This window comes from Podarcis tiliguerta (assembly GCF_965153285.1).
Source record: "Podarcis tiliguerta genome assembly, chromosome: 4".
Lineage (NCBI taxonomy): Eukaryota > Metazoa > Chordata > Lepidosauria > Squamata > Lacertidae > Podarcis > Podarcis tiliguerta.
The window spans coordinates 40,415,461-40,428,826 of NC_139537.1; the positions used below are offsets into that span (position 1 = coordinate 40,415,461).

Consider the following 13,366-nt stretch of genomic DNA (forward strand, 5'->3'; position numbering starts at 1 on the left):
TTAGCAGGAAACATGAAAGCTGATTTTGAGCTAAGCAGATCAAGAGATGATAACTTTGTTGCAGGGGTCGTTCAGTCCCACAATCTGCAGCTGTGTCCTATCTATCTGACAGGAACGCACCCTCATGCATGAACTGCTCTGCTCAACAAAAAGGCCCTGCCTTACCCTGACACCATTGTGTAGGAAATCCTCTTGAAACAAAAAACTGCCACTCGTTCTCCTCTCTGCCGTTCCATGCACTGGACTCCAAGGAAAGGTCTGGGTCGCAAAAGCAGCTTGATTTCTCTGGGTTGCTGCAAGGAAAAGTGTGATGCTTTATTTCCAAAATGAATGGTGGCCAAGGTTCAAGTTGACTTGGAACAGCTTCCATAGGTTACTAGATTTGTCTTCTTTTACATACATACATAGCTTTCAACTTTCAGATTTGAAAATAAGGGATCAGCAGCCTCACCTGTCCTGGGGACAGTCTACGGGATATCTAACAATCTGGGATAGCAGTGGGAAACGGTGCTGGAATAAGGGAATTTCCTGCAAAAAAAGGGAAGGTTGACAGCTATGGTATGTATACACACACAGTGTTTTTTTAATAAAAAATGTTTAGGGGCACTCTCATTTTGACTTAAGAACATCACCATTTTATAGTTCAAATCGGGAAAAATAAATACAGTAAATGGACAAAAGACTCACAAAATGTTTAGGGGTATGGGTACCCCTGCATCCCCCCAGAAAAAAGCTCTCTCTCTCTCTCTCTCTCTCTCTCTCTCTCTCTCTCACACACACACACACACACACACAGCACTTCAGGCTGTGTGCCTCTGGGTACCTGCAGAAATCCCCCCTACGACAACAATTTTTTCTCTCTTCTGAACATGGGAAAAGGGTATTTCACTTGTGAAAGAAATGCAGCTTTGACTTTCCTGTCTGCTGTCCTTTGACTTACTCTTAGTTTGCCTGCCTGGGGCAGTGATGGGGCAGTTACATAGCCACAGAGGTAGCCATAGCTTAGGAAAGCAGAAAATCACTTGAACGTGAGAGGGAGCCTATGCATTGGGCTGTCTTTATTGCATGGCAGCTAGAAGATCAACACTCACAGGTGTGGGCATGCAGTCTTGCTGAATGCACCCTGCAAAAGGGTAGCAGCTACTTCTGTGCCCTTCCTGTTGAGTGGATAATGCACAGTCACTAACACACAGTGTTTTCAGCACACATGCATGAACACTATCTTCCTATAGACATAAAAATATAAGATTGTCATCACACTCTGCCGTTTCTGTGGCTTCCATCAGATGGCCATGCCAACTGTAGTGTGAGGGATGGCAGCTAGGCAAAGAAGGAAGCAGTGCTGGTGGCTGGTGGCCCAGGTGAGCTGCTTAACATGGGGGGGGGGGGGACACATGGGGCTCCATCAAATGCACCTGCAGTGAGGTTTCATCAAGGGGGTGAGATGCTTCACATAGCGGCTTAGCAAGCTGCTGTGTGAAAGGGGGTGGAGCTTGGGGCAATTTGTGAGGGGAGTGGGGAGCTAAGGTTTAAAGGGTGGTTGGTTAGGTGTGGGTGAAAGGTGGTGGGGAAAGGTGCAGAAGAGGTTGGCAAGGGGAACAAGCAGGGGCAATAGCCCCTAATACTACAAAACAATGCAGCTGCCTCCTAGCTGGGTCATACTATCAAATCCCTCCACCTAATCATGTATGTGAAAAAAAGGAAGGGGGAAAATGAGTATGAACATGGGAATCCCGTGGCTATTTCTGCAATCATAGCTGCAGTCTAGTCCATCGGCTTTGACCCATAGTAACCACATTGAGCAGATGAGGTTTAAGATGGGGATAACGTCCCCAGCACTCAAATGGATATTTCACTGCAGGCTAATGTTGAGCTCTGCAAACTGCACCTTGGCCTGCGCTATGCTATCGGTGCTTTTGGCCCATCCCTATTTCACTTTGCTCCTATTCAGCACTCACAAACTTTTTTTTTTTTTTAATGATGTGCCCTCCCTCTCCCTTTTTGGTCTTTCCCCTCTTTTGTTCTCCATGTCACCGAATGTCATTCACTTTCTAAAGATGTCTGGCTTGGAGCTTACAGACTGCAGGGCAGCTAAAGCCCACCCATCAGTGCTGATCCAGTCACATTTGCTCAGTCGTGCGACAAGGTTGGGGCTTTTAGAGCAGGGAGAAGCTAAAGTTCACCTTTTTTGCTGCTGAACGCCAAGCAACAAGAGGAGCCCAGTTCTTCGGCGGAACCTTTCACTGTGGCAAGTTGCCTTCTTGATGGCATTGATTTATATGGATTTTCTTTTGACTTCTAAGTAGCTGATATCGCAGCAGTTGGAATGTGAGGCAGTCAGCACCCAAGGGTCAGCTTCCATGTCTTTTAAGGGGTGTCTTTCTCCCACTGTATGGTGCTCAAGAGAGATGCCTATATGAACCCTGATGTCATGGCCATTTTACCAACATGCATCTATCTATATCGAGTGGTTTTTTTATTGGTAAAAATAGCCATATCATCCTGTTTCACATGTGCATCCCTCTGTATGGGTACCACATTGGCTGGGGAGGGCACAGAAAACTGCAGATGCAAAGATGTCCTGACTTAGAACAGGCAATTTGGACAGACACAAGTTATATTTACAAATCCCATTAACTTTGTATTTACAAATCCCATTAACTCTCAGTAGGCCTTTTCAAACTCAGTCTCCATTTTTTATATTCACTGTTACTAAAAGGATGTTACTGAAGAACGATGTAAACTGCCTTGGCTCTTGAGTGACCAGTTTGTATTCCTGGAGACTAGATAAGCCCTAGAAGTTAGAGCTAATCTTGTCAGTTTAAGATTTTTCGCAACAAAAATACTTCACAGCGTTTTGCTCAAGGTATTTAAAGTTTTTTAACAGAACACAGGAGGCAGAAAATGTGTTCAGAAATTGCATCCTATTCATTGTTGCAGAAGCTCTTAGAAGAGGAGGAGGAAGAAGGAATATTTCTGAATGCTGTGATCCTGTTACAGAATACTTTTTGAGGTTTTATCTAAATTATTTTATAGAAAATTTAGTGTGCCTTTATTTCTCTGTGCTACAGATGTATGAGTTATGGTGTGTGGATATGTTGGTTAGCCAAGATGAGACACTTTGATGCCAGGTGGAATGATAACAGATTATCCCAAAAATTATGCACAATTATGCACAGTTGATTTATGCTAAGTTTAAATGATTCTGAAATGAAAAATTAACTTGCATTGTGAATGAGTCTTGTGAGGTGGAAGCAGCTATTATAGAGAAATGCTAAACAATATGTCTAAAGCCATAGTCATAATGCATATCAAAAAGACAGAATACTGATTGCCAAATAGAAAATAAAATCTCCCTGGCTATTCAGATCTTATCTGCTATTAAAGGATGGTTTATATGCTACCCATTTGACACGGGAAAGTTCACCACAATTTTAGTAGTGGTACTAGTAGTAGTGGTAATAATAATAATAATAATAATAATAATAATAATAATAATAATGTTATTGTACCCTGGCCATCTGACTGGGTTGCCCCAACTACTCTGGATGGCTTCCAACAAAATATAAAGGAAGACAATAAAACATCAAACATTACAAGCTTCCTGAAACCAGGCTGCCTTCAGATGTCTACAAAAAGTCATATGATTATCTCTTTGAATAATCATCTATATATATATTGTGAGAAATAGAGCTGCTCTTTCAGTTAGCGGGATGTAATCCAACTTAATTTTGCTCTGAGCAGATCTGTATAATTTAATGAACCTAAAATAGTCATGCCCATCAATTTCAATGGGTCTGCTCTGACTATTGGATACAATGCAATGAATCTGATAGAAGGTTTAAGTGTGTGTTAGTATTCTTATCCTGTGAAGCACTGTAGCTGCACACTGTGCTGTCATTGCAAACTGATACACAGCAATACACAGCTATGATTCACATAGGTTCATAAATCCCAGTGGTGATCAATAAGAAGCTCTTAGGGCCAGGTGACAGTGGCTTCCAATCCTGGAGCAAAGTTTCCCCTTGATCATGTGCCCCATTATCACTGCCATGTCAATGCTTTCAGCAAGATCCCAACACCCTACAGATACAGCGTGAAAAAGGTAGACTGTCTGTAACTTTTGGCATACCATAGTAAAGTAACCCATAAGCAGGAACAATTTTGTAACCAACTTTTAGGGAAGTTAGGGAATTTCAGAGCATTTTTCAATGGCAATGCATGATTTTGTACCAGCTGCTCTGGTGACCTGTTCTGTTCACTGGTATAAGCCTAATAGGGATTTTAAAGGCAGTATCAAATGTTAGTCATACTTAGAGTAGACCCATTCAAAGCAATGCACTTGAGTCCGCTGATCTCAGTGGCTTTACTCTGAACAAGACTAAGTTGGCCATCACCCAGTGTGTATAACCCAGAACCACTAAAGTCAATAAAACAAATGCTGTTGACTTCAGTGGGATATGGCCCGTGCCCTAAATCAGCAAACCTCAAACAACTAAATCTGGAATTGTTGTTACCTCCTCTTCATGCAGATCATAGGGGAGATCATGGAATGTTTTAAAAGTCAGCAGGAATAATAGAATCATAGAATTGTTGAGTTGGAAGGCACAACAAGGGTTATCTAAGGCAACCCCTTGCAATTCAGAATCTTTTTGCCCAACACGGGGCTTGAAACCACGACCCTGAGGTTAAGAGTTTCGGGTTTTTATTGACTGAGATATCCTGACTTCTTTTGAAATGCGACATGTGCTGAATATATTAAAACCCTTCTTTATATAATGCAACTTAATCATTGTCTTCCTCTTAAACAGCCAGAAATGGGTGACTGGAGTTTCTTGGGGAACATTTTAGAAGAGGTGAATGAACAATCCACGGTCATTGGGAGAGTCTGGCTGACTGTCCTCTTCATTTTTCGGATCCTAATCCTTGGGACTGCTGCAGAATTTGTATGGGGAGACGAACAGTCAGATTTTGTGTGCAACACCCAGCAGCCAGGTTGTGAAAATGTGTGCTACGACGAGGCCTTCCCCATCTCCCACATCCGACTGTGGGTCCTGCAGATCATCTTTGTCTCCACTCCCTCACTGGTTTATTTGGGCCATGCTGCACATCATGTAAGGATGGAAGAGAAAAGGAAAGAGCGGGAAGAAGCAGAGAGGGCTCAGCAAGCTGCGGCACACGAAGAAAACTCACCCCTTGATCCAGACCGGAAGAGCCCTATAACCACGAGAGAAGCAAGCTCCAAGGGGACCAAAAAGTTCCACCTTGAGGGAACGCTTCTGAGAACCTACATTTGCCACATCTTTTTCAAAACCCTTTTTGAGGTGGGGTTCATAGTGGGCCAGTACTTCTTATATGGCTTCCGAATTCTTCCGCTTTACCGCTGTGGCAGATGGCCTTGCCCCAACCTCGTGGACTGTTTTGTGTCCAGGCCGACCGAAAAGACTGTTTTCATTGTGTTTATGCTGGCTGTGGCATCAGTCTCTCTCTTCCTCAATCTTGTAGAGATCAGCCACTTAGGCTTTAAGAAGATCCTGGGTGCTTTCAGGAGGCCAGTGGAGCAAGAGCCTCAGGAGACCCCAGAGAAACCCCTTCATTCTATCGCAGTTTCATCTATCCAGAAGGTCAAAGGCTACAAGTTGCTGGAGGAAGAGGAGAAGCCGACGTTCCACTATTTCCCTTTGACCGAAGTGGGAGTAGAAACCACCCCAGTTCCCCCCTCATTCAATGACTTTGAGGAGAAGATCAGCATGGAACGCCTGAAAGACCTTTCCAGGGCCTTGGGGGAGCACCTGCCTTCCTTCACTCATGCAGATGAACAGGAGGAGGAGAAAGTCGAAGCAGGAGAGGAGCCGGAACAGGAAGTGGCTGAGGCGGCGGCCCAGGAACAGAGGGTGGAATTGGTGACTGAGGAAGCCCCAGAGAAAGGAGAAGATGACAAGCATATGGAAGAGGAACAAGAGCCAGAGCCGCCGGGAGACGACTTGCCTTTACCATCCGCTGATCTTACAGCTGACACAAGACCCCTCAGCAGGTTAAGCAAAGCCAGTAGTCGTGCCAGGTCAGATGATCTGACTGTATGAGGGTACTGGCTTGAGTGGCTCTGAAGAAGCCACAGAAATCCATATATATCTCAGATGTCTCAAAACAAAGTGCTAAACCAGTCATTTTAATATTATTTCTTATCAGTGTTTTTGGCTAGAAAGGTGCTATCAACGCTAACTGCCTTGTCAGTCCTGTTTGTCCTACACATGGAGCTAGTTGTCCTACAGTGACCCATTTAACCAAAGAATCCCTCTTCCTTCACATACAAATGCCTCACATACAAGCGCACTATATACAGCACTGACATCCAAGGGGGAAAGCCTTCCTAAGGCAACGAAGACAGACGTAACAACTGCGATCACAACCTGTTTTCATGGTCCTCTTTTCTCCGGGGATGCAGGAAGCCTGTTTCTTCATTTGGTTATCATAAGATATTGATAAACTGTTAACTTGGGTATTTCTTTGTTCGGTGTTTGCTTTGGCCACAACAGTTTTGGTTCTCCTTTCCTTGTTGAGCCTTGAGCGCAAGTTATTTTCCTCACAAAAAGGGATACCGGCAATTAGTATTGTTAAATGAGATCCATTTATCCCCCTGTTAAAGAACAAAAGCTGCAGTGTTTGCCTGTGGAGATAAATGTGGTTTACTTATACTTGTATCCCCTGGTCCAGTTCAGACACTTAACGTTTTGTCCCTGCAATACATCTCAACCCGTTGTTGCAAAGAACTTATGACTCCTCAGATACAACAGTGCCTCCTAGGAGCAATTTATGTGGTTGTGTCATGCTGCTGTATTTTTAAAAAACTGGTTCTGAGGGATATGTCAAGGACCTGGGCCACTTATTATTATAATAGCTATTAATTCATTAATTATGTTAAGTTGTTTTATCTTGTCCCAGGCAACCCAAAGCAACTTACAAGCAAATACTGGTTTCTCTTCATAAATGTGGCCTCCAGGACAGAGGAGCACATCATCTAGAGCAGTGGTGTGGAACCTCTAGCTTATGGGCCTGATTTGACCTCCTCCTATGACCTGTGAAACTTAGGTCAAGCCATGGCTCACCCACATATACCTTACACCGTATATCACCATCAAGTAAAGGGCAGGTACAGGTGCAGCTGTGCAGAAAGTCTTGTGTGTTCAGCTGATTGTCAGCACTTGCAAAATCCTAAGCAGTGGGGGACAGGTGTTAAAAACATGACCTGGACTCTGCTACTGATTTGGTTTAGTTACCTTTCTTATACTGTATTACTTTTGCTAGGGGTGGTGGGAATCCACTTCTGCTTTCAGGCGGCTAATCATCTATTGCCCCTGATTGCTTTATAGGAAGACATTTCCTTGCATTTTTGAGGGGGAAATCGTCTGCCTTACTTTAGTCAACTTTACAAAGTGGCAAGGGTCCCCCCCCCTCCAAATAAGTGCTACGGCTCCTTGCTGTAGCTGTGAAGTTCTTAGTGTGGCACCCAAACCCTACCCTTATGCTTCGAAAAAGGAGCCATGCAGGCCCTTGTAGATTCCTGATCCTGGAGAGCCTTGAATTTCTTAGTTAAAGCAGAAACAGAAGAGGGGGGTGGGTCTTGTAGTTTCAACAAACACTTGCAATGTTTGTTTTTAAGTGCAGAAAGGGGGGACCTTGTAAAGATGAGGTAGTCCCACACCCCAAAATAAATCTTTGCCCACCCCCAGTCTTTGGAAAGTTGTTCCCACCTCCATAAATTACAACCACCCCCCCCCAACTCCCGCCTGCCAAACCAACTCAACAGCTCAGTCCTAACTTTTACAGTGTGGGTTATGCTGCATTGTGGCTGGGATAACATGGGAAGAGCCCGTGCTAATGCAGAGTCCTCCTCACAACTGTGTTGCTCCAGTTGTATAGTATATAGGCTTCTCAGTTGTATAACATTGTTATGTATTGTATATTATAGTACTGCCTCTAGCAATACCTAGCTGCACATCCTATTGGGCTCAATGGCAAAATACCACTGTCTTTTAATGGATCGGGATTGTGTTGTTTGATAGTAATGCCTTTTTTGTTATAATTTAGCTGGTGGCTAATTGTATGTAACCCTAACAACAGAGTTGGGAAACCTGTGGCCCTCAAGATGTTAGTTGGACTACAACCCCCATCATCCCTTACCATTGGCTATGCTAGCTGGGGCTGATGGGAATTGAAGTCTAATGAAACCCAGAGCAACACAGGTTCCCCATCCCTGTCTAACAAGATTTCTAGCCAGTGGTGAATGAAAGGCATTTATTGTGGCATGAAAGTTACATCCCCCTAAAAATACATTACTGTGCTTTCCCCTCAGTATATATGTGCTATCGTTGAAGTGCTGGTAGCATACTTCCTACTGTGCAGATTGCATGGTCTACTCTTATTGTCCTGGTTATTCTGGTTCTTGCAGTCTGAACCTATGTAGGACCACTGCAGAATGAAGCTGGTTGGATGTATCTTAGATAGACATGTGTCTCTATTCTAAACCACAATGAAGTGATAAGAATATAAGACAAGGGCCTTGTTGGAGCAGACCAAGGTTTACTGCTGGGTCATCAACAGTGACCTACCAGATGCTCCTGAATAGCTCAGGTGGAGTACTGAAGCAAGGCAATGTGTATTTGGCATTAAAACCCATCTGTATCATCAAAGAAATTCAAAGGCTTTGGGTGGAGTTCAACTAGTGCCATTGTGATCATGGATAGGCTTTAGAGCAGGCATAGGCAAACTCTGGCCCTCCAGATGTTTGGGACTACAATTCCCATCATCCCTGACCACTGGTCCTATTAGCTAGGGATGATGGGAATTGTAGTCCAAGCATCTGAAGGGCTGGAGTTTGCCTGTGACTGCTTTAGAGCCAGTAGATACATCTGCTAAAGCAGCCTTTCTCAACCTGTGGGTCCCCGGATGTACAACTCCCATGACCCCTAGCTAGCAAGGCCAGAGCTCAGGGATGATGGGAGTTGTAGTCCAACAACATCTGGCGACCCACAGGTTGAGAACCTCTGCAAGAGGAGGGGAGGTAATTTTGGCCAATTCCCCCTGCAGTCTCTCACTACTTTGTGTCTCTTTTGGAGGGTCCTCTCAACTCTCTAGAGCTAATTTTCAGGGGGTCTTGGAGCTCCAGGGGCTATCCACACACAAAACATGGCTCCTCTACAATTAATGGAGGCAGCTACTGGGTCAAAACCAGCAACTGGATTTCACTCGTTAAAAAGTCTGTTTCGTTAAACAGGGTGCCCATCTCTAGTGTTGAAAATGTCCACCGCATTCTAGCTAGCCTGAGAACTATGACAAATCTCTTGTAGGCTTGGGCAAAATACAACTTGCATATATCGTGTGTTGCAAGTCAAATATTTTTAAGAGGATGGAGACTAATAACAGAAATGTGCAGGTATGCATTTTCATTGGCGCTGCTTTTTCAGTCCTCAGTAGCTCAGCAAATTCTCTCCAGTTTGAAACAATGCAAAGGGCTTGCTGCAATGGGAGGTGTAATCCAGTTCAGAAAATCCCTTTAGCATAAACTGCCAACACCCAGAATGGGCCCCATAGAATTTTTCATAAGATTTGAGGGCTGTTAGCATCTAATTCAGAGGTCAACTGAAGTCAGGGATTTTTTTCTGCATTCATTCCCATGGTTTGGGATCAGGCTTTTAATCCTAACCAAATTCCAATGTATTTTGTTCCCCTATAGAAATCTCCCTTTACAGTTTCAATTGTCTGCTATTGGGCTGGTGGCATCATTTGCTGTCTTACACTTCTCAGCACTGGTCCTGTACTTTGTTTAAATGACTGCCCCAATCCTGTTATAGCTTTATGTTATTAAAATGGTGTCGAAGTCTTTAGTAATGGGGGGGGGGGGGCGGAAATCAGAATAAAACTGTTGGGTTTTGGATTTTTGTTTAAATGAAAGACTGAATGTTGAACACATTTTAGAAATATGATATTCTAACAAGAAGTCATTTGGATCAGACCAAGGGTCTATCTAGTCCAGAATCTTGCTTCTAAGAGTGACTCAGAAAGTAAGTAAGGCAGATGACATTTTAATTTCTTACAAATGATATAAAAATGATTTGCCATGATAATGAAGAAGACAAATGTTAGGGCTGGTTCACACAGAGATCAAAAGCAGGAAGAATAATGATATGATATGATATACAAAATAAAAAGAGCTCCAAGTGACTAGTTTCATCCCTAAAAGGGAAATAATTTTGGTCAGAACATGAGACAGCCGGTGGCTTATTGGCAAATTGTAACTCATTTAATAAGCAACCTACTATGTTGGTGCCTAAGTTAAAGAGACAATAAGTTTTTAAGAATTAATGATAGAAGATGATATCATTCTATGTGTGTTTTATGTGTTCTTCCTTTTTAATAACTTATAATGTTTTTATATGGTTTTGATTGAGTTCTCTTTTTTTTGTAATTTGTCTTTTGCAAATTGTTTTTGGTGAAAATTGTGAATAAAGATTGAACTGAACCCATAGTGGCAGAAAACATTATGAACTGTCTCTACCCTTGTGGGAAATATGGCTGTGACAAAGATGTTAAGGGGCCTGAAGGCCAAAGAGAGGTTGAAGTATTTGGGGATGTTTAGCCCAGAGAAGAGACCAACCATTAAAAGGTGTTAGACATCTTCAAATACAATGGTGCCAATTGGTTTTCTATTGCCACAGGGAGTTGGATTCAAAGCAATAGGTCCAAATGGCAAGGAAACAGGATATAGAGTCAGCCATAATCACCAGAACCATCAACTGTTTACGTCTCTCAAGAAGATACTGTACAAATTGGACCTCTAATATGATTCATTACAGTAATATGAGAGCCAGTGTGGTGTAGTGGTTAAGAGCGGTAGTCACGTAATCTGGGTAACCAGGTTCGCGTCTCTGCTCCTCCACATGCAGCTGCTGGGTGACCTTGGGCCAGTCACACTTCTGTGAAGTCTCTCAGCCCCACTCACCTCACAGAGTGTTTGTTGTGGGGGAGGAAGGGAAAGGAGAATGTTAGCCGCTTTGAGACTCCTTAAAGGGAGTGAAAGGCGGGATATCAAATCCAAACTCTTCTTCTTCTTCTTCTTATACTAGTCAAAGCCTTCAAAATATTGTCATTTTAAAAAATTTCTATGATAATCATCCAGGGGGCCATATAATTAGTACCATGTGGAACCATAGTCTTTCTTTCTCTCTCTCTCTCTTTTAGCAGTTCTGTTTGCCGGTTGACAATGCACTTTTGAAAACAGAATGTCAAAAGAGGTTTGTGATGAGCACAAGGACCTGCTGTTAGAAAAAGCATACTGGTGTACTTTGTGAAAGTTATTCCTAAAATGACTGTTGTCTTGATTCATCGTGACCAATGTGCAATTGGCAATGCACACTGGAAGACTTGCAGCATTGTCCCAACATAGTTTGCTGCACTGAGCAAAGCTATTTACTTATTAACCTGAAGAATCCATATTAATTTAGGCAGGGGCGTAAATAGCTGCTCCGGCCCCCGGAGCGGTGGGAGCAGGGCGATTCATCCACAGGGGTGCTGCGGCGATCCGCCCAGGGGGACAGCGTGGTGAGCTGCCCACGGAGTCCACCTGGCGGATGCAAGCTCCATGCTGCCGTTTCACTCCCAAGAGAGACACATGGCTCGGGCATGCTGCAGGCCAGGCCCTGTGGTAAGTGATGCTCCCCCACGTTGTGCCATTTTGCCACCCCCTCAGGGATCGCACCCCCCGCACCCCACTTCCTACGCCATCTGCATGTCTGTAAAGAAGACACATTTGTCCTTAAATCTGCATGTGTGTTTGAAAATGTATATGGTTCAGAAATATCTATTTTTTATTTTAATATGCCCTTAAAAATGGGGTTGAACAATCTGGTGGAGTGTTTTCTTGTGGCTGTGAAAAGGTAAGTCTTAGGGTGCTTCCAGACTTTATTTTTGCAAATGGCTAATTCAGATAAATTTTTGGCCCATTACCTTCCACACATTCCCATTCCCCCACATTTATAATATTCATTGCTATTCTGTCACGTGTGATCCATAGCAGTGGGCAAAGCTCGTCAGAATGTATCTGTGTCCTTTGGAGGGAGCATCGCAGAACAACTGTTAAAGCAGGATGATGTGTGGATGAGCCAGTACAAATCCACTTCAAATGTAGTATTAATGCACCTCCACGAACACCTGCAACAATACAGCAGTCTGGATGGGGCCTAAATCTACTTGAGCATAGGTTGTGTGTCTCTTCGGCATCTAGGAGCTGAAGATCCTTAAATGGCTGTGTTGTAGCTTTTATCATTGGCACCAACGCCTGGAAAGGATAGGCAGTTTGAGGACACACTGATGATTCAGTTGTTTGTGCCACCTTTCCAGAACTGATCTTGAGAAAGCAACAGGCAGGGTGGATTAACAATCACACAGCAGAAGAAGTGAATTTATTTATTTTTTGGTGTGAAGGGGTACGCTATCTGGACACAACACTGCTATGGCATTCAGCTATCCAAATTGCATACAGTGGTACCTCGGGTTAAGAACTTAATTCGTTCTGGAGGTCCGTTCTTAACCTGAAACTGTTCTTAACCTGAGGTACCACTTTAGCTAATGGGGCCTCCTGCTGCCGCCACGCTGCTACCGCACGATTTCTGTTCTCATCCTGAAGCAAAGTTCTTAACCTGAGATACTATTTCTGGGTTAGCAGAGTCTGTAACCTGAAGTGTCTGTAACCTGAAGCGTATGTAACCCGAGGTACCACTGTATGTGTTTCACGGCCTGATCCAGAACAGTACATGGCAACCCCCAACCTGCAAGGAAACGTGCCACGTACCTAAGGCTGTCCACATCATCTTGGCATGTGTGGCTGAAAATCTCAAAAGCACAGCTAGCCTGCAACAGCTTCTCAGTTCATCCTCCCCATTAGTCTCTCAAGCAGGAGGGAAGAGAATATGGGGTGTGGCATGAGGTGTACCCCATGGAAGTAACAACAAGCAACACGCTCTTACTGGTATTTGCTAGAGGGAGAAGTCTTCAAATTAACCCCCCTCCCCGCAATACACACAAAACGAAGGCAACTCTGGTAGTTTTCCAGATTTTTCGTGTATGCTAACAATATATTAAGTGTACTTTTAAGTTCTTTTCCAAATTCTGTTACTTTCTTGTAGTGTGGCTTCCCTATTGACTCTCATGTTGCCACGCTGTTGATTTCATTTGTGAAGAAACAAAAATGGAATATGATTATTGCTCATTTATATTGGGGGAGGTTGGGGAAACTCTAGGAAATGACCCTGGACAACTTTGAAATGCACTAAAAATTTCAGCTTCCTACAACTTGCAGTAATGGGGCTGG

At 43.6% G+C, this 13,366-nt stretch overlaps 2 protein-coding genes across 2 annotated transcripts in view; one reads left to right on the forward strand and one right to left on the reverse strand.

Moving 5' to 3' along the window:
• PDZK1 (PDZ domain containing 1) overlaps nucleotides 1-13,366 on the reverse strand; it is a 191,053-nt gene that overhangs the window by 147,912 nt on the left and 29,775 nt on the right. The gene's annotated exons all lie outside the window — the stretch shown is intronic.
• On the forward strand, nucleotides 2,239-7,214 carry GJA8 (gap junction protein alpha 8). Its single transcript, XM_083439264.1, has 2 exons — nucleotides 2,239-2,252; nucleotides 4,816-7,214. The coding sequence occupies exon 2, from the start codon at nucleotides 4,818-4,820 to the stop codon at nucleotides 6,081-6,083; it is 1,266 nt and encodes a 421-aa protein (XP_083295390.1). The 5' UTR covers nucleotides 2,239-2,252; nucleotides 4,816-4,817; the 3' UTR covers nucleotides 6,084-7,214.

Coding starts and splice junctions, on each gene's coding strand:
- GJA8 (XM_083439264.1), top strand. CDS start 4,818: ATGGGTGACTGGAGTTTCTTGGGGAACATTTTAGAAGAGGTGAATGAA.